Source organism: Artemia sp. Qi Xiang Cuo, chromosome 9 (assembly GCF_049724085.1).
Source record: "Artemia sp. Qi Xiang Cuo chromosome 9, ASM4972408v1, whole genome shotgun sequence".
Taxonomy (NCBI): domain Eukaryota; kingdom Metazoa; phylum Arthropoda; class Branchiopoda; order Anostraca; family Artemiidae; genus Artemia; species Artemia sp. Qi Xiang Cuo.
Window position 1 is genome coordinate 8,535,028 of NC_142802.1, and position 22,229 is coordinate 8,557,256.

Here is a 22,229-nt window from a genome sequence, read left to right on the forward strand (position 1 = left end):
TTTTTTCACTGAGATTTTTCTCTTTTTTGGTTTTTTGCGGGGAATGTTGAACAATATCAAAACAAACAATGTGTTAAGGGCGTAATAGCAATATCTCAGGAACGGCTGACGGTATTAAGTTGAAATTTTCAGGGCAACTACTACTATAAAACTGTATCACAAGAGTTTAAAGGCATCCAGAATGTCAAAATGGCATATATACAATATATCAGGAATGGAAAAGGATATTATGTTGAAACTATCAGGGAAAGCTTATAAGGATATAAAACAAGATCAAAAGCCACTATAACCATGTAAGTTATCAAAAAGGCGTACCCTTAATATCTCAGGAATGGCTGAGAATATTAAGTTGAAACTGTAAGGGCTACAAATAATACTACTAATACTACTACTACCACTTCTTCTGCTATAACTTAGCTACTGAAATAACTTAAAAGAGTTTAAGTGCAACCAGGTTGTCAAAATGGCATAGATGCATTATCTCAGAAACAGAATAGGGGGTTAAGATGAGACTTTCAGGGATAGTTGAGGAGAATATAGAACAAAATCGAAAGGCATTATGTGTATCCAGATTGTCAAAAGATTGTCGGTGTAATATCCCAAGAACAGCAAAGTATTACGTTGGAACTTTCAGGAAAAGTTGTTGCTGACGTTGAACTAGATCAGAAGACGCTGTGTGCATCCAAGGTCGTTAACAGGCATATCTGCGATATCTCACGAACAGTAAAGGGTATTAAGTTGAAAATGCCATTGGATATTGAACTAAATATAAAGAAACTATGTAAATCCAGGTTTTCAAAAGGGCGTCTGTAGCACCTCTGGAATGGCTAAGAATATTGAAGTGAAACTTTCAAGGAATGCTGAGGGTGATGTCGAACTATATCAAAATACACCATGCACATGTAGTCTATCAAAAGGTCGAATAAGCATTATCTCGGGAACAGCTTACAGTATTAAGTTGAAATTTTCAGGGCTACTACTATTACTACAACTACTACCTCTTCTGGCAATATGCTACTGCTACAACGAATGCTGCTTCTACTACTAATGGAATTATTACTACCACTACTACTACTCCTACTACTTACGACTGCGACTACATGTGACAGCAAATAATTATGACTGCGAATACTTCTGACTCTTACTACGACTAATTGTGACTTCAACTACTTGCGACTAAATCTACTTGCGACTGCGACTACTGGTGACTGCAATAACTTGGGACAGCGACTACCTGTGACTGTAACTACCTATGACTTCTTGTAATTGCGACTGCAACTACTTGTGACTGTGACTACTTTCAGCTGCGACTTTTTGTGATCGCCACTATTAGTACTATTACTAAGACCGCGATTGATACTAATACTACTACTACTACTATTGGACTAAATTCAGATAGTTCAAGCCCAGTGAAACTTTCAGAGCATGTTGAGGGGATGTTGAACTACATCAAAACACACCATGTGCATGTAGGTCGTTAAAAGGGCGTGTAAGCAATATCTCAGGAACGGCTGACGGTATCAAGTTGATTATTTCAGGGCTACTCTTACTGCTATTACTATCACTACTACCTCTTCTACTAATACTACTACAACTACTCCTACTGCTGCTCCTGCCAGTATTGGAGCTATTACTACCAAACTACTACTACTGACTGTGACTGCGACTACTTACAACTGCAACTAATTACGACTGCAAATGTTTGCGACTCTTACTACGACTAAGATTACATCTAATTGCGACTGCAACCACTTGCGACTGTGACTGCTTTCAAGTGTGACTTTTTGTGACTGCCACTATTAGTACTGCTACTAAGACCATGGTTGAGAGTATAACTACTGCTACTACTACTACTATTGAATTGAAGTGAAAGAGCACGAGTGCACCCCAATTGACAAAATGGAATTGACAAATGAATTGAAAAAACAACAAAAAAACGCATCCAAAATTTATTCATATGCATTTTTGTTACGTTTTTACTAGTCGGACAAAGATCTCGTATCGTATGCCCATAATATTGTATTTATAAATATTATTGACAACATGAGTAAATACCCTTAAAATTATAGACGAAAAACGAAAAAACATGAGAACAAAAATCAAGTTTAGACGACAAAATTTTTCATCCAATGAAATGGAACAAAGGAGAAGCAACAGATATTACAGCAAGGTGTGCAATCAAATAGTCTTCAGTACTAACAATAGAAGTCACCAAATAATAAAGCATAATTTAAAAACGTAGAAAAAACGATTACTTGCTGATAACCTCAAGAGGCAACTTAATTCGTGTCAATCTAGTAAAAATCAGACAAATCAATACATCCTCTCACCGAATTATGTTTCGAAGGCTACTAGTAGGCTTAAAACAGAATATTTTTGTTCTAATTTATTTCATTGCTAAAGATATACATACATTTATTTTAAAATGGAATTTTTTCGCTATGAAGGAGAACAAAAGATAATTAAATGACGAAAAAATCTTAAGAGTAAAATGCTGCATATTCATCATCGTCCATATCCACCAGATCTAATATTAGTCTTGATTGTAGCACCAGGTGCTTTTCCAGGACCCATAGAACCTGAAACATAGAGTAACGAATGTCAAAGACTTATTTGCTAAATCAATTCAATAATAAAAAAAGGAAAGAAAAAAAAAAGAGAATCTGAAAAGAAGGTGTGTTGCAGGTTTTGATTACAATATTCATATATAGTGGTCTGCCATTTCATCTGGCGGGGCAAAATTTAATGTCTGTATTTTTCAGCTACTTTTGCATTGTAATTTATATATTTTTTAACTATCTTTTAGATTTTGATACATACCCTGCCTCCTGCATTGCAATATATCAATCGAAGTACCATATTGAACTTATATTTAAACGTGAGTTTGACTTTCGTTTTTTATTTTGTTTTTGTACAGCGTCTGTGTTTGTTTATGCTTTTTCTTATGTTTTTTCGCTGATAAAGGCAAACACACGCGAAGCTAAAATATTTTATAATTGGTATAAAGGATTTTGTTTTTTTTTTCACTATCTTAAAAAAAATTGGCCTATTTTTCAATATTTTCATTTCATTATAACTCTAAAAAAACAAGTAACATATGTTGAGTTTATTTCAAAGGAACATATTGGTCAAGTCTGCTGAGTATCAGTTTGAGCTTAGAATGAATCAATGATTTACTTTAAAACGACTAATCACAAGCCAAAGTCGCATTTTCGTCAAATAACTATTAATTTAAAAACAACATGGTTAATAGCTACATCGATTACTGTCATACTATCACTTGCCTATCTAATATTTAGGCAAAACATTTTAGCTAAAAAGGTAAGTTTTATTGCCTGCAACACTAACGAAAATTAAGAAAAAAAGACAGATACAACAGATAATTTCCCACTATCGCTTGTATTGTACCATTAGACAAACAAAGGTAATAAATATTTCCTGTAGCTATCAAGAGTAGATACACCAGAGCAAAGAATAGGATTATTTATTATGCATATATGCACATTTATTAGAATAGGATAATTATTTAGCATTTACGGCCTTTTCGGGGACAGATGAGACTGTGAGGCAAAAAAAAAAAATACCAGAGTTCTTTAATCGGTTGAATTCGTTAATTAAGAATGTTAACGCTCAACAATCCACGGTACTAACTGCCGACGCGGTATTACTTGCATAATTGGAGCATAAAAAGCCCTTCTGTGTTTGAACCCCTTTCCTGCCTGTGTATTTTACATTGCTGATTTAGGTTAAATAGAGTACTGTAAATAAGTTTTGTGGCTTTGTTATCAAATCAAACCTTTCAATTTTTGAAATTATTGAACGGATCAAGTTGTCTAATTATGTTTAAAAAAATTGCATGATTTCAGGAATTGCTAAAGGCAGTTTAGTGTCTTCATGTAGGAGGACGAGATAGAGTCCCTCAATAATACATAACTACATCTGATCTCAATTTTAAACTAAGAATGTTGTCTGCTATTCTCGCCTTGCTTCTAACTTTTATTAAATAAAAAACAAGTTATTTATAACTGAAAGTAAGGAGCGACGTTAAAACTTAAAACGAACAGAAATTATTCCGTATATGATTCCTCAACGCCTCACTCTTTACGCTAATGTTTTTTATTGTTTAAAAAAATGGAGTTGTGAGAAAGTCCACGTGAGTAATCCACGATACTAACTCCCAACACGGTAATATCAACTCGAAGATTCGAAGTATCGGTTCGAAGTTTTACGATAAGGGTATATAAAGATAGTCATTATGCATAGTTTTTGAAGAGGAAGAATAATGAAAAGCAGGTTTCCATCCCCTAAGGATTGCGGCAAAAAGCGTAGGTGAAATCTATTTTTGACATATTCTACCGTTTTTTCTCTTGCATCTGAAACTCTAAGTGAACAGAATTATTTATTTTGAATCCCTAATATTTTATTTTTGTCATTTCAGGTGCATATGCACGACGCTTACGAAATTCCAGTATTTTTTTTATTTCATCCCACCCTTTCTTGCAATTCACCTGTTGTGGTGGAAGCGATGAAAAACTTGAGAGCCATGGCTACTTAGACTAAATCCAGAACAAAAAGTCTCTGTGAGAGGCAAAGCTAGCATAGCTTTTTCAAAATTGGCATAACTTTTTCAGAAGTTATACCCACGGATAAACGTGTATGCGCTTGACACGTAATGTACACATGTTTCTATATAAACGAACGTCAACACTTATTATTATTATTATCGTTTATTGGAGACCCGTCTTCATACAACAAAAATGACAGGGCACTACGAAAAAAAGAGAAAAAAGAGCACTATACTTTCAAGGACGAAAGACAATTCAATAAAAACAGAAGAAAAGAAGAACACGGGCACTTGTAACAAAAGTGAAGAATAAGAGCTACGACTATAAATAAATATAATTATTATAAAAGGAATTGTGTCTAAGCGTGGTTTGAAATCTTTGGGTGTTTTTTTTTCTATAAATTTAGCAACACCTATAGTATGACCGGTACACGAAGTTTATTAATGAGCTCTGAACTGCGTATCCAAATTGGATGACAAATCAGTGACAAATTAATGTAGACGAAGTTAAACATTATTCCACATTCATTCGAAGTTTCAAAATTAGAACTTTCACACCTATGCACCAAGTATTTACTAATGTTTGTAGGTGGCTCCCCTGCTTTTACAAAGCTATTGAGTATATTTTATCGGTATATTCTTGTATAAGCTTCACACAGATACCAAAGAATAAAACATTCAGCCTAGTTGTTTTAATAATTTTTGGTAAAAGAGCCAAAGAAGTGGTGTTGATTTCCATGTACCTGGAGACATTTTCTTAGGTTCGTGTTTTTCTGCTTTTGTATACAAAATACCCAACAAATGGAATGTTTTAAAAAGTCATGTTACGACTATTAATAATCCTCATTTATTTAGAAAAACTATTAAAGTATTAACTGAATATCAATTTTATTTATGTATATGTTTTTATGGGGAAATGTGATGACCTATAGTTTCCGATGGTAAGGAATAACGTTTGTTGTATATATTTATTCTTAATTGTGGTGGTGTTTGTGGTATCGATAACACACAGTTTCTTGTTCTTTTTTGTCTCGATTATTTGCTTCCTCTGTCTACTTCCCCCCCCCCCCACGGACATTGCTTTTTAGAGGAGGTAGTAAAATTTTCTTTTTATCCTAATGATGTGTTCTATCAATAAGTCTTCATCCTATATTCCATCCTTAAATGAGCACATATACTTTGCCGCATTAATGGTTAATGTAGTTGTGATACTAGATCACTGTATATAAATTATACATCATAATCAAACTCAGTAATTTTTGTTACTACATCATCGGCACGTAAAAACGGCTCCTCCCATTTAATCTGCCATAAGCGGTCCAGTGTATATTACCCTGGAACACGTGTTTAGGCAGAAACTTTCTCAAAATGCCTTGGAAACAAACTCGAGACTCTTTGAAACCAACTAGTAATTTCGAAAAACATCTAATAATAACATTACACTACTAATTACCGATTTCTATGTATGTATTAGAATAAATTAATTTAAAATTAGATTCTTTAAAAGTTAGTGTTACAAAGTTGAAGCCAAGTTTCGCGCTGAAGAGTGACTTTTCTAACCTTGAAAAAATCTAATGTCGCTTATGTTTCTAATTGCTTAAATGTTCTCCCGAGTACTTGCATCTCGGTCCGGCTTTGTCTAATGGTTGAGATAAGGAGTGATTGTACGGTCTAAATTTATGTACAGTTTCCTGGATGTATAAATGTAATCTTACTCGAGTGAAATCTAAATAAACTTGCATTTTTTTTTTCAGAAATTACTACCTGCTGTTCAGAGCAAAAAATATTACAAAAATGAATGGGTTCCATTGCTATTGTATCGCATAAAAAGAACTTATTGGTTCAAACTAGGACCAAACAAGAACATGGTTTCTTCTGCAATAATCACAATTTTATTTTGGTTACTTCTTGCTTGATCAGATGTAAAAGCCTCATACATTTAGGCTAAAAATGTTAGGAAAATGAAACAGAGACTCCCAGGTTGATCAACATTTCCCATGGGCTGAATATAAATGATTGGCTTAATAGATATTAATAGTATTATTTTGTTTATAACCCACTAATAACAAAAATGTAAATAGCAGAGTAAAACATATAAAAAAAGAAGAATTAGAAAAGCACTAACCATCAAAAATATATACTTTCAAGACAATGGAACGGAGGAAGCTTATTTTTTTAAATACTCGAAAGCTTACTACTTAGCACGGGAGCTTTACTAAAAACATCAACCATCCCGATTTTTACAGGATATTCCCAATACGGTATTATAGAGGGAGAAAAAGACAAAAATTACAATACCGGAAATACTGCATACGAAAAGAGAGAATATCACTCTTATTTAACAGAGGATAAAACACGGAAAGATATAGAACCGAATGATCATAAAAACGCATAAAATAATTTGCATAAAGCGTTACGATTATATTTACCTCTGTTTGTATTAATTGTCGAATAATCAACCGGAATTTTCATCTTTGAGTCAAAAATCAGTCGAGAACGAAAAGATCGTAAGTACTTAGTAATATTGATACCCAACCACTTTAAAAGACTCCACAAAAAATGATTTGCATGCCAGGGGGGGGGGTTACAAGTGAAGGAGACGAAGAGCCGAAAGTAAGCTACTCACACTTTGCAACATTTAAATAAACACCGATTTGCACAGAAGCTTAAGAAATATAGTTAAGAGAATTAGAGAGGCTATCTTTACTTCTGCTAATAACAACAATGTCATCCGCATATGCTAGATACGAAACATTAGACAACACAAAAAAATATGTCGGAGTTATATTATTAGTTACTTGAGGAATGCTGATTTTGAACACCACCTTGTTTGGTGGTGTTTGATGACAAAACACCACCTTGTCTGACACCATTTCGAAGTGGTGTTCTTTTTTTGAAAATCGAACCATTAACTTTGACTTCAAGAAAAGAAGAAGAATACCAATACTTCAGAAAAAAAAGAAATAAAGATTAATTCCTTTTGTAAACAGTGAGGGTAAAAACTCGAAATGGTTAATCGAATCAAAAGCTTTAGAAATGTCAAGAGCAAAAAGATGAATAATTTGGTTATTTTGAGAAGTATCCAAAAGAAGAGAAGAAAGAATCTGGCAAGTATGACTACATCCCACCCAAGACCGAAACCCAAGCTAGTTCTCTCCAGAATCAATACCAGAACTAAAATACGGAAGAAGAATATATTCAAAAACTTCACTCAGGTTGCATGATGGCGTAAAATGTAAGGGATCCTATTCTTTTTTATTCGAAAGCCTATATATGAAGTGTATTCTAAATATAAGAGACACAGGTTGCTCACTTAAAATAGTTTTACTTGGTGTTCATAGTATTCTAAGGTCTTAGATAATTAACCTTGAAATAGTATCCTAAACAAGTTACTATTGGTTCAATGATTTAGGGCTAGCCAGGCCGGCGTCAATTCTACAATGCCTCTATACAAGGAAGCTAGGCTGAGCGTGAGGAATTTTTCGTTTGTCGCTGTTGATGCTTTTTAACCCATTTTAACATGGAAAATCTACCTGAGGAAGGTTGCTGTGATGGAGGTCCACCTGCCCTTGCACCTGGTGGTGGAGGCTGCCCAGGTTTGATACCCGCTCCATAGTATACAGCTTTCAAAAGTGAATGGAAATCGGTGGTAGAATGGGTTGTTGGGGCATTTGTTCTTGACGAAGTTTCACTGTCCCACTCATTTTTGGATGACTCCACAGTCTCAACGATATTGTTAACAATCTTATTCAATGTGTTAATTTGTTTCTGAAAAATGAACAAAAAATAATCAAATATGAAAGATTAAAGACGTGGTAACAGGGCTACTATGCTGCTATAACATTACTATATATATATATATATATATATATATATATATATATATATATATATATATATATATATATATATATATATATATATATATATATATATATATATATATATATATATATATATATATATATATATATATATATATATATATATATATATATATATATATATATATATATATATAACATAAATAAGTATACACATATATATATATATATATCTTTTTAAATCTACTCCAAGTTCAGGAATCTGAGGTTCAAAAAATAGTTTATGGTATGAAAGGTTCGACTTCTGGCTCTGATATTGTTTCAATTAAGAGCAATAAAAACATTTTGGGAAGTGATCGCTCAAACTTTTGTTTCATTAATTAATCAGTGTCTAAAAGAGGGAGTGTTTCCGAGTTGTTTTAGATCAGCAAAAATTATACCAATACATAAAGGAGGGAATACTGGTGATGCTGAAAATTATAGATCAATTTTGATTTTACCCATTATGTGTAGGATACTAGAAAAATGCTTTTCGGTCGGAATTTATCAGTACCTGGAAGACCAGAGAATGTTTACTCCTATACAATTTGGATTCCGTCAAGATCGTACTACTGAGCGAGCAAATATATATTTGACTAGCATTATTAATATGGCGTTAGATAATGGATATAAAGTGGCAACTGTATTTTTAGATATTGTAAAGGCTTTTGATACGGTCAGTCATGATATTCGGTTAATGATGTGTGAAACTTATGGGATCAGGGATCCAGCTCTTTTGTTTTTACGTTCTGAATGAGTGAAATCGTCAAAAACGATAGTGCAGCTAACGTGCCTCTGTTTGCTGATGATACTCCTTTAGTGGGGATCGCAAAGTCAGAGAGGTTGCTCCTAGAGAGTGTAAGAGAATCGCTAAAGGAAGTTTCAAGATGGCTGAGAGTGAATCAGCTAAAGGTGAACCCCACTAAGAGTAATTTTCTCATATTTTCGAGGGCATCGAATTATTATCCATGGTTACAGCATATAGCATATGACGATGGTATGATTGCTCCTCAAAAGGCAGTAAAGTATCTTGGTATTGTTATAGATGGCTCTCAGCTTCCGACCCCATATTGAAACTTTATCCCGGATTTTATCGCGTAATTTTGGGATGATTCAAAAACTTAAATATATGTTTCCAACTAGTATACTTAGGCTTCTCTATTTTTCGCTAATCCATCCCTATATTTTTTATTGTTCTTCTGTATGCTTGGGTACCATTTCTTCAATTGTTTATACTGTGCGAATTATCCAAAATAAGTCTATTAGAGTATTATCAGGAAAATCAGAAAGAGAATCGGTTCGAGAAAGGTAATAGGGATCTTAGGATATTGCCGGCGGCGGGTGTTCACCATTTTTATATATTAGTGTTTATGCATAGGTAAAATGTGAACCAGATACCGGAGTGTTTTAACGGTTGGTTTTACAGCCGATGGAATATACATAACCAAAATACTAGGGGTAAAAATGATTGTTATACTCCTTCTATGGTGTTTGCCAGGTCCACGTTTTCTTTTAATACAAAGGGTATAAATTTATGGAATAATTTGGATAATGATGCGAAGAGGATAGAAAATTTTACTGATTTCAAAGAAAATCGAAAGAAAAATTATTAAGTAAGTATGAATTCTAGTTTTGTTTGTTTTGAAGGAAATAGGATTTCATTTGAATTAAGTTATAATTGTTTGTTGGTTTGTGTCTGTGACGCCACAGCATGCATATGCTATGTGTCTGTTGTCCCCGTAGTATTATTATTAATTTTTTTTTCTTTCTTTTTTTTCTCTTTTTTTTCTTTCTTTCTTATTATAGTGAATTTAAAAGATGTTATATGTATTTTTTTTTTTTTTACCTGATTCATTCCACGTCAACCGTTTGGTTTTGAGTGAATCACATTAATTTTTGTCAATAAATTGTTGTTAATGTTAAATATATATATATATATATATATATATATATATATATATATATATATATATATATATATATATATATATATATATATATATATATATTTACATCGATGACCCCTTCACTATTAAATAAAGAAAACGTACCGTCTATTTCCAATAAAGAAGAAGGCTTTCTATAACATGAGGAATGGTCAACCGTACCCGCAAGGATTGCTTTCGAATCATTATGAAATAACTAGAGAATAATTTGTCACATGAAAGTAAGTTACTACTACTGCTAACAACTCACTGCAGCGCCAAGCCACCTGAGGTCAACAAAGCTATGCAGTTTTCCCCTCCATCCCAATCTGTTCAAACCCTCTCTATTTACACCCTCCCAAGAAGTTTCCATTTCCTTAAATTTTTCCTTAAGAAATCCTCCCACCTCAACGGGGACAACTTGCCTTTCCTTTGGTTCTAGATGGTTGGGCAAAAAGGTCAATCTTTGGCAACCTATCATCCTTCATCTGCAGAAAGTGCCCTAACCCCCTCAAACTTTCTCTCATTATAGCCCTAGAAAGCGGTATTGAGCCACACTTTTCATACAGCTTACTCTTTGAGATACGGTCAGTCAGTGGGTTTAATGGAGGCACCGTTTCCTTAAACCGTCCAATGGCTAGAGTACCTGTACTGAGAAAAGTTAAAAAGTTTTTCTTTTATCATTATAGCATCGAGGAAATTTTTCGAAATTCCAAAAAAAATTTCTTCATACATAATAATATCTTACATAATCAATCTAGTTTCATTAGTTTGATGTGCAGTGAATTTTCATTAATACTTTCTTCCCTTCAACTGCAATATTCTGGGAAGATAGAGTCAAACAACAGTTTATATCCCCATTTCAGACAGGGAGTTCAAGAGATCTTGTCACTCTTGGCAGCAGTAACATTAAACCCAAGATTTTTTTAGATTTACTACAAGAAAAAGATGAAGCATTCATGCCCAGCACTCAAAACTACTACTAGAACGGGGGGTGGTTGATACCCACTTAGTAAGAAAGGTTAATTAATACCTGAGCAGTATCATGAGGTATGCTAGAGGCTCTAGTTTCTAACTGATTTTGCTTTTGCTCTACATCTAAATCTGGCTTAGTTCGCAGCAAGTCTGGTACAAGGTCATGAGAAAATGTCTTTACTCTCGCTTGAGTAGTGATCATAAGACTCTCGTCTGGTTCTTGGCTTAGCTTCAAGGGAAGAGTGACATAGTTTCTTAACAGAGGGGTCTTTTCATTTTTCAGAACTTTGAGCAGCGTACTTAACTGGAAAAGAAACCAACATTGAGTTTAACGTAAATTCTAAAATAGCAACAATTTTACTACGATGAGCAACGATATGGCTATTTCACCACAGACGGTTGAAACTGCTTCCGCTGCGCAAAACCACAAAGGACAGAACAGGATTTTGTGAGGTACGTTAATAGTAGCGCTTATACTACAATGAGCAATGATATGGCTACTTTACAACATTTGATCGAAACTGCTTCTACTGTAAAAAACCGCAAAGAACAGAACAAGATTTTGTAAGGATGTTAACAGCGACACTTTTACTACAATGAGCGATGATATGGATATTAACAGTTGGTGAACTATTTGCCAGAAGTAAACCCCCAAGTTTAAATAGAAAGAATTTCACAGTTCTGGAACATTACAGTTCGACTTGACTTAATTTACTTTATTCACTACTACAATAGTCACTTGGGTTACTTTATTACAAAATAAACTATCAGAGACAACGCTCTAACGTTGCCTGTAGTAAAGAGCCATAGAGGTTCAATGTATTATTTATGTTTTTCCCCAGAGCCATTTCGTATGGAAGGGGTGGTCATAGAAACTTTGGAGGGGCCCATTCGGTTCACTTTCCTCAAATATCTAATAGCAGGGGTCGTACAGTGAGCAACGTCCAAAATTAGGGACCTTCTTAAGACCGAAATAGGGACCAATTAGGGGCCAGATCGGGACGGCATTTCAGTAACCAGGTTAGCAAACCAAAGAACAGTACCCGTCGTGACCTTCCATTTAACATGACAGAAACCATAAGTCAACAATCCTTGGAAGCTCATAGGAGAAGGTAAACACCGCTATACAGACTAACTTGTTTAGAAAAGCAGTAGATAGACTGCCTTGTCGCTGCTGTTCTAGCAGTCTGTTATATTACATTCTTTTTACAATAACAGCTGCTCGTGCAGTCCCATTCTTTTTACCATAGCAGCTTCTCGAGAAGCCCAATAGTGACGAAGTCTTTAAACTACTGAAAAACCTTGGTTTGCTGTTACCTGTATGGGATACAGTTTCAGGCATCTTTAAAGTAGATATCCGGACCCGTAGTTTTTTCCCCCACAATTTACTTCCCCCTTTCACGATTTCAAACCCCCAGGTCGAATATTCGGATTTTCCTACACCAAGTCTTATAAAACAGAATAACACTAACTTAGTACTCTGCAACCAAAAAAAATTTTGTTTCAACTTTATGTTGAAAAATTTTCTTAAGGACCACTTGGGCAGTTTTGGCGTTTCAACAAATTTCAACCGACGTACAACTGTTTTTTTTGTTTTTTTCTTGCACATGTATTCTCAATAGCTCATACTTGTCTCTGGAGCATCAAATCGTGTGAAAAGTGATGCGCCGAGTCCTAACGTAGTAGTTTAGTGGCGAATTGTTGGCAGTGTCTGTACGAGTATTACGTGAATTACACGTTTATATTTTTTTTTAAATAAAATTTTATAGCCGTACAGCTTCTTTTTCGATCTTACTCGTAAAACTTAATAAACTAAGTGGCTGCACCTCCTCACCCTCCGCGACACTTAAAGATAATAATAAATTCGATAATATAAATTCGGGTGTGGGGGATTTGGTAAAAGAATAAACAAAAAGTCCATACATCCACTTTAAACTTGAGCCATTACTCAGCAGATGTTTTCCTTTGGTTAGATGAGATCAAAGCCACACCGCATTCAATGATAGTACTTAGCAGTCATTAGCAGCCAACTAAAACATTTAAACATTACACCTGGACAAAGCCGCCATTAAAATTTATGCAGTATCATTTATGCAACTTGCAAATATTTCAAACACAAAGGTACACACATCAAAAAAACATAAAACGAACACTGAAAACAATAGGCGTGGCAGTAATTCTTAATGTCCCTTTTTGGGGATTTTTTTAACACATCTGAGATGAGGTTCACAATAGCATCTAAATTTTGCTAACAATAGCATCTAAATTTCATACCATTCGACTTTCTCTTAATCTTTCAAAGTGTGAATATCTCTCATTTAATAGGAATAATATGCCCCTCTAGTTTGCGAATCTTTTTCTGTCCCATCGGTTCCTTCTTTCTGGTGGCTTAGTGTCAATGTTAGTAAAACAAAAACATCTTTCCAAAAGCTTGCTGTTGCTGATTGCAAGAATAAAATTAAGTTATGTTATTCTAAAATTGTTGCAAATCGGGGTAGATACAATATAAAGTCCCTTGCTAAATTTTATTCATTTTTTACAGATCACTCGGTTTTATTTCTGTCTGGAATTTACCCTATTTTTCACCAAAAGGACATCAGATCACTTTATTCATATTATTTCGGTTTTCCCGCTTTTTATTGTATCTTCCTCCAAGGTATAGAAATCGGAATCTCATGTCTGTTTACGGTCTTCCGGATATTGGGTCTCCATGGTATAGAAATCGGAATATCATCTCTGTTTACAGTCTTACGGAACTTGCCGGGAAACTAATCCAGTCTATATATATATGTATCTGCCAGTCCACAGGGGCCTTACTCGTTTGCTATAGTTGTTGTTCTTTTTTCGCAATAATAATTTAAATTCGTTATATTCATGAACAGGTTATATTCAAACATTTCAAATATGAAGGTTTAAATTATTAAATGATGCTCCATTAAGTCTTGGTCTGTCTTTTGTCATAAATAGTTGGGTTTTTTTCTGTATCTTGATTACTCTGCGCTTGTGAAGTTTTATGTACTCATGTATGCAGTGTATTATGTACTTTTTTCTTTATACTCCACAATTATCATTTTTGTATATGATGTGGGTTAAAAATAAATTATTATTAACTGTCGACTCAACTTTGTCCACGGCTGCTTTCAACTTTTTATCTTTATCGCGCTAGACTTTCAGATTATCTAGCATAGCTTTGGCAACTTGTAGTCCAATCAGGTCGTTTGAGTTGACAGCCCTATCTAGCTTTCTAGTAGCTTCTTCGAGAAGAGAGTAAGAAATTAATGGAAAGCTCTGCTTTCTTTTCCTCATTTTTTTTCCAAAGCATCTATGGATTCCTTATCTTTGTCAAACCTCTTGGTCAACGCCAGACGCTCTTCTTTTTCGCACTGTTTTTTTCTCTTCTTCTTTTTCCTCTTCGCATTTTCTAGCTGCTAAGCTTTCCAGGTACCTCTCGTAAGCCATTCTCCCAGACTTAACGTAAGATGTCATTTCAGAGGATATTGGGTACAGTTCTACGTTTCAGCAGTATGGTTTTAGGACATCTTTAATGGTCAACTTAGCGTTAAGGGTTCTCTCTAGCATCAGCGTTTGATGCTGATCAAGCGTATTTTTTTACTCAGAAAAAAACCTTTCTACACTGGCACTTCCATGCGAAATGATGAGACTGGACTATATAACATTCGTCAGATTTGGGTAGCTTTTATCCTTGCTACGTGTAAGGAGGTGAAGCCAATAAGTGTCAATGCTCTTGTCACAAAGGTCTCGAGGTTCTTCTTCCAATCGCATCAGAGCCCATTCATCTCTCACCTATCTATATCAACGCAAATAGGCAACTGCCGTGCTACGGCCACAACCCTTTCAACAGTTTCGGCGTTTTTCCTAGAAGCAGGAGCGAGAAATTTCATATGAAACAGTACATCATCTTTGGAAACAGACGAAATTTTCGCAGCAAGATTCTTCACGGCGGCTACATAGTGCTTTCTACCATCAAGTAAGAATGCAGTCCTGGCATTTCTGTTAACACCTTCTAGCGCATTCCGTGTTTTTTCACCGCACTTAATATCTTCAAGTACTAAGAAGACATTTGGTCAGCGTCGTCTAACAATGTAGAATCAACCACACCTCCTTCCAAGTAATCTGGTTTCAATACACGAGACAGGATGCAATGGACCAGGCGGCGTAGTTTGCTAACCATGCTGTGGACTAAAGGCTGGTCCTTCTGAAAATAAACTGAAAACTCCTGAAAGGGTAATGCACTAAATATCACAAAGTACACTTTTGCAAGAGTCAGTTCAGACTTGACCAATGAGACGATCTTTTTGTACAGGCCGGTCTTTGCTAATGCTGCTCGTTTTTTGGGAACAAATTCAAGAAAGTAAGTGCGTATGGCTGGCCATTGCTCAATAACACTTTCAGCTGCATCTACCAGAGTGAGCCACCGTATTGGTACATGTTTCACAAACTTATGTCTCTGTACTGACACGCTCTTCTGAACAAACGCAAAATCTTCGCATCTTAATGGCCAGCCATGGAAAAAACAGTAAAGTGCTATTACCAAGTCTGATACTTCATCACAACCTGTAGACTCTTGTGGTAAGCATTATTCACAACATGGAGGTTGCATGTCTCAACGTCAAGAAGTCTCTTCCCTGATTTTTCTTCCTTTTGCTCGTTAACCAGTCTGAAAACTTTCTTGTTCACAAATGGACCATCACTGCTAAGAGTAATCATCCGGTTTAGTTGAAGACCAGCATTGTTCATTGCCTTAAGAAGGCCTTTTTTCAGATTTTCACTTGTTGTCTGTCCTATAAACGAAGTTTCAAGATGTCTGCTCACCACTCGCCCTTGCTGAGGTGAGACATACCTCATGCGTATCTGAAGCTTTCCTACTTGCAAAATTGGTAGTTTCCTTGTATTCTAACAAGTAAAAGTCTTTGATATGTGTCTCGAGTGTCTTTGATATCGAGTGTCTTTGATATCCTTTATTTTGACTAGCATTCTGATGTGTCCCAGGTACGGCAGCTGCAAGCCATAGCTGACTAGGATTCAGTTTGGTCAGTACTTTTGCTTTGTGCTCATCACCCTTGGCATGCAGTTTCAGTGTATCAAAACCTTTGCTGCAGGAAACAGACTTCTGACAGGGTCTACAAAAGAAATAGCTATTCCTATTCTTTGGATCGGAGGAACACCATTCACCATATAAATGTCCTGTGCAGTCTTTCTCCTTCCATCTATCACTTCTAAATTCGCATTTCCCCATTCTAAGTGTTACATGCGTTCTAAAAACGAAAAAACAAGCTAAGTCAGCAGGCAAATGTAACCAAAGCAAAAGGTTAAAGCAGTTTAGCTAAAGTGCTGTTCAAACAGATGTATTAAAAATTAACACACGACTAAAAATTAATACAAAACGATGTATTAATTTCTAGTCGCGTTAATACATCAGTTCAAACTACAATCAATTTTTAGTACAGGAAGAAATTAAATTCTTGCACTTCCTTTTAACAGCATTAGGCCTACATGAAATACAATGTTAATGTGATCTTGATTTGAAAGGTAAAGCAGAGTTATTTTCTGGGGGGGGGGGGAATAAAAAAATATTAAAAACGAAAACAGCTCTTTTTTGTTTTTTAGTTGCTCTTTTTAGAGTTTTGGTTCCTGTTGGGTCGAGTTACTTACAGTTCATTACCACAAACTGTTGATTAATTTTCAAACACAGATATCAGGTAAAAGAGTAAGAAATAAATACCAACTGTACGTAAAAATTAAGTTTGAAAATAATATAAAACTTTACAGGAAAACAATTTCGAAACAATAACTGAATTTTTACTTTTGGCTATAATATACAATTTTTTATGAATCATGTTTGAGGTCGCTTCCGTTTTAATCAACTATTCCCCAAATTTGAATATAATCTATAGCTTAATTTTGTCTCATTAAGAGGGAAAGAGGGAAGGGGCTGCACTTTTTACGGTAAGATTATATTTGGGAAAAGTTTTGAATGACAAATCCAATTCTACCACAGTTTTTTTTTTTAATTCTATTGTTTTTATATCACCTTCATACAGAGTTAATAATTGCTCAAGCATTAGAAGTTATGGAGGTAGACATAGGTAGTTAAAAAAATTCTAACGCACTTTTTTGAGCAGAATATCTACTCCGTAAAATTTCATTCACTTAATCAACAACTTTCCTAGACCGTAAAAAGATCCCAGACTGCAGTTGAACTAGACCCTGGCGCTGCGCCGGTGGATCGACCGCAGCGCCGCCGACGAGAGGCCGGGTCAAACGCCGCCGAAGTGTCGTAACGCCGTCGGCGCGCCACCGACGGCAGAGGCGGCGGCGTTCGGTCGACTTTAAATTAATTTTGCGGCAATTCTTTATTGCGTCAACCGCAAAGTCAGAGCTTTTCTTTTTCTTGAAGTTTAGTATTTCAATTTTCTATATTAGAAATCAAGCAGGGTTTGCACTATACCTAAATTTTAGGGTATCTTTCTGAAAATCTATGCGTCACCCTGAAAAAAAAGTTTGGTTTCCCGAATCCCCGAAAATCACGCAACCACGGTGCCACCCCTATTGATTTATCACCAGTGACTTTCCCTGCCAAATACTTTGCATACCATAATTCTTCACTACTCTTTTGTTCATTAATTTTAGTCTCTTTTGTTACTTTGCAGAAAAACCAGACAGATGCAATTACAAATATTGCAATATACACAATTCTTCATATGTTGACAAAAAAAGTATCGTTTTTATGAAATAAGTTCAAATAGTTTTAAATGCAGTTCCACAACTGTTATTTCTTTCGTCATTTGTTGTCAGAAGTTTTATTATGAAGTTTAATAGAACTATAGAACGTATTTACAGCTATGCAGCCTCAGCCTTCAGCTCGATTTTGAAATTGACAGTCGACAGATTGTTTCTACAGCTGAATTGTAAGTTTGCAGATTTTTTTTTTTTTTTTTGCTCTTTTTAGATAAGATTTTCTTAATCTTTGATACTCAATTGTTGAATGCCTGATAGAAAATACAATCTTCTTTCTGGAACATTTCTACCCCCCCCCCCCAAAAAAAAAACCTCTATTGAGACAAAATTTAGCTATAGACTAAGTTATGTACATGGTTGGGGTATTAAAGACTAAACCGAAAGTTACCCCAAAAATACTATCCATATATAAGTTTTAAAATATTGTCTATAGGGGGGGGGGGATAGGGGGCTTTTATATTAAAATAATGTCATTTCATTTTATTTTACTGAAAGCAGGGATGCCAAAAAGATAATTATTTTTTTCATTTAAAGTGGAGACAGAAGAAAATGATATCAGATTCCCCGAGAAACCATTGAAATATTTTGATAGACCCAGGGCCCCCCATTAGGACTTATTCATTGTCTTGGGTATTTTACAATTTCTCATAGGCTACTGGCCTAATTTGGCTTTTGTGTGTGCCCCCTTGTAATTAGATTCTTTGGATCTTATTGAATGCCACGGCGAATCTATGACTCAGTTTTCCAATAATTTGAGCTATATCTGAATAATTTTGACATTTTTGTTGTACCCCTTTACTCATACCCTCAATTTTTTTTCAAGGAACACTAAGCTGTTTAACGTTATTTTGCGTGTTTGTTTGAACCATAGAGTGACCTAGTTAATTATCAAGTAAATTATTTTTCTAAAGAAAGCTGAGATGGTATCCTATCAAAGTGGTATACAGAGGGGAGGGGGGTAAGGAGGTATTACATTTAAATGATAATATCTTGAATTTTTTTATTGAAAGCAGGGATCCCAAAAAGTTCATTTTTTTTTACTTAAAGCAGAGACGGCATCCTATCAAGGTGGTATCCAGAGGGGGGGGGTATTGTGCTATCATATTTAAATGATAATACCTCGATTTTTTTTTAAAGCAGGGATGCCAATAAGTTAATTATTTTTTTTTTTTATTTAAAGCAGAGACGGTATCCTATCAAGCTGGTATCCAGAGGGGGGGCATAGGGAGTTATTATATGTAATTGATACTACCTTGATTTCTTTTTTTTATTTAAAGCAGGGATGCCAAAAAGTTGAAATGTTGACAAAAATTAATAAGATTTTCGTGAGTTATACTTAATTAAGAACTTGTATAGTTTTATCGTCCAAAAGGAAAGGGACACATGCATCGAAACCGTTTTTTTTATGAAACGGGTTTACATTGAAAACATTCATTCGTAATTACCAGGCAAATTCACGCTAAAACGAATTGGTGTGACGAGAGCGATATTGACATCCCACTTAACGTTGCACTCAAGCGACAACGGTGTCCTTTTTCCAGCGCCCAAGTTATATCAACAGGCCAGGTCATAATATAAGCTTTCAATTTGGGATATTGAAGGAGGAGTCTTTGCCAGTCTTGTGACCTCAGGGTACTAGATGCTGCAACAGTCTTACACATCTACAGTGGTTTAAAAAATTCGATCACCCCACAAATGATTACCAAAAATATGCACAAATACAATAAATGTAACATTTGGAATATTATAACACTTTTCAAAGCTTTGAAGAAAAGCAAAAAAAGGCTAAATAGCCCTAACTACGCTTGAAAGCTGTTTTAAAAAGAAACTCTTTGGGGATTTCCAAGGAAATAACCATAGCAGAAGCTTTGAGCCTGTGTGGGGATCAAAGAGGAGTCTTTGTGTATTTTGACCACAGGTGACTTATTGTTGCGACTTTCTTAAATTTGGTAATAATTGTGAGCATTTGGAAATCAAAGCTTAAACTCAATAACTGATACTAAGTGTCCTAACATTTTGCTTGGATTAAAAGTGACGAACTAGGATGAAAATCTCAACATCTTCCTGGAGCTACTTCAGTCTGCATATTATTTCATTTAATTAAATTTAAAACGGATGAGCTTTTCATTTTTTATCTAAGAAGATAGCTGGCACTTCATTCTTCTTCATACCGAATAAACCATTAAGTGTTTTTTGTTTCATTGTAATTGAAGTGTTCTCATGTAAAGTGCTCATCGTGTATTTTTCAATTTATATGCAATTTATAATTTGACTGATATTAGGTATTTATCAGTTTATAATTTGGAATGAATCCCCAAAAGAATAAATGAATAATATCCAAAAGAGCAGCCAAAAGCAATAAAAAAGCAGCAGTTCAGCCTCAACCCACATGACATATATTCTATAAAGAAGCCAAAAAAAACTTTAAAATGTATTTTTTTCAATTGTTATTAAAAACCAGTTTTTAATACAAGAAGGCTTTTTAGGAATCCAAAAGAGCAAAAAAAAACAATATCAAAGTCGCCCATTTAAACTGTTTTAAAGGTGACAAAAGAGATATAGGCAAAGGACATTAGGAAAAAATTAAGATTCTATGTTCAAAGTTATATTCAAAGTTTTTACCCAGATAACTGACGAATTTTGTGATACGGTATTTGAAGTTTTAAATGCAGTAATACTCGATGACAAAAACTACTAATTTTGATAATTACTAATGTTAAGAATACATAGTTAATATATACTTCAACTACTCGTATTATGCAAGGGTTCTGAAACGCCACAGCCATTTCGTCTCTACCAGATTTCTTCTTCTCTTGATGAATAACGAAGAAGACCAGTTTGCAGCCAGCGATTTGTGAATTTTTGAATTCATGAATAGGCTCAAATCTGTTGTAAATTTAAGCTGTGATTTGAGAAAGACATTAATGTTTGCGGTCAACATTGATCGCGGCGCGCCGCCATCTTTCACGGGTAGACATATTGTAGTCATTTTTACAGACTAAAGGAAATACACAGACTTTAACAAAAACATTTTAGGAGAATCGAAACCTTCATTCACAGAGAAGGAGGGGGTAGTCTGCGTGTTTTTTTCTGATAAATCACTTTAATATTGCCAAACGTTGACCTTATTATTACGTATCTTTGATATATAATTAAATAAAAAAAACAAGTTTTTTCAACTGAAAATAAGAAGCAACATCCAAGCTTAAAATGAACAAATATCATTATTTACATGAAGGGGACTGCTCGTGCCTCAATGCCTCTTTCTTTACGCTAAATTTTGACTTTTTTTATAACTTTTGAAAAGGGATACTATTCTAACTAAACGGCCCTTGTGTTTTAGTAGTTTTGGCACTTGTTAAGAATCCGGTAAGTACGCGAAAAGTGAAGTTTTGTTAATGCTAATGAAATAAAACAAAATAGCATGAAAATATAATAGTTCATAAACAAATTTAGGCTATATAGTTGCACATTAGGGATATATTAGCATATATATATATATATATATATATATATATATATATATATATATATATATATATATATATATATATATATATATATATATATATATATATATATATATATATATATATATATATATATATATATATATATATATATATATATATATATATATATATATATATATATATATATATATATATATATATATATATATATACACACACACACACACACACACACACACACACATATATATATATATATATATATATATATACATTAGCATACATTAAATACGTAACCTAACCTAACCCAACCTAGGTTCCTTTTTTTGCCCCTTCAACCCCAAAAACCAAAGTTTAATTCTTTGTCACGGAGTGAGCAACACCTACAAGGCAGAGACAAGACAGAGAAAACCTGCTTTTCATGCAACTCCCGGTCTTTAATGTGTGTACTGGAGACTAAGAAGAAAAAGCGCAAGGAACTCGCAAAATCCCATGCGGTCTGGTGTCTATTTAATAATACGTCTATGAAAGTAACTCTTTGCAATCTCAAAATTACACTGAACGTAAAACGTACTCAAATAAAATTCTTTACTCCTAGTCACAAGAGAATCATTGATGAAATAGTATAGTCTTATAAACATTAGGTAGCCGGTGTTTAAACTCAGTTGAT

The 22,229-nt window shown here is 34.5% G+C and overlaps 1 protein-coding gene across 1 annotated transcript in view; it reads right to left on the minus strand.

Moving 5' to 3' along the window:
• Nucleotides 1-2,342: 2,342 nt before the first annotated feature.
• The window catches only part of MED8 (mediator complex subunit 8), a 44,136-nt gene continuing 24,249 nt past the window's right edge, over nucleotides 2,343-22,229 (minus strand). Inside the window, exons 2-4 of the mRNA XM_089093868.1 lie at nucleotides 11,386-11,631; nucleotides 8,098-8,332; nucleotides 2,343-2,579 (exon numbers count right to left, since the gene is read on the minus strand). Of these exons, the coding sequence (XP_088949994.1) occupies nucleotides 2,506-2,579; nucleotides 8,098-8,332; nucleotides 11,386-11,631 (555 nt within the window). The 3' untranslated portion in view covers nucleotides 2,343-2,505. The remainder of the gene's footprint in view (nucleotides 2,580-8,097; nucleotides 8,333-11,385; nucleotides 11,632-22,229) is intronic.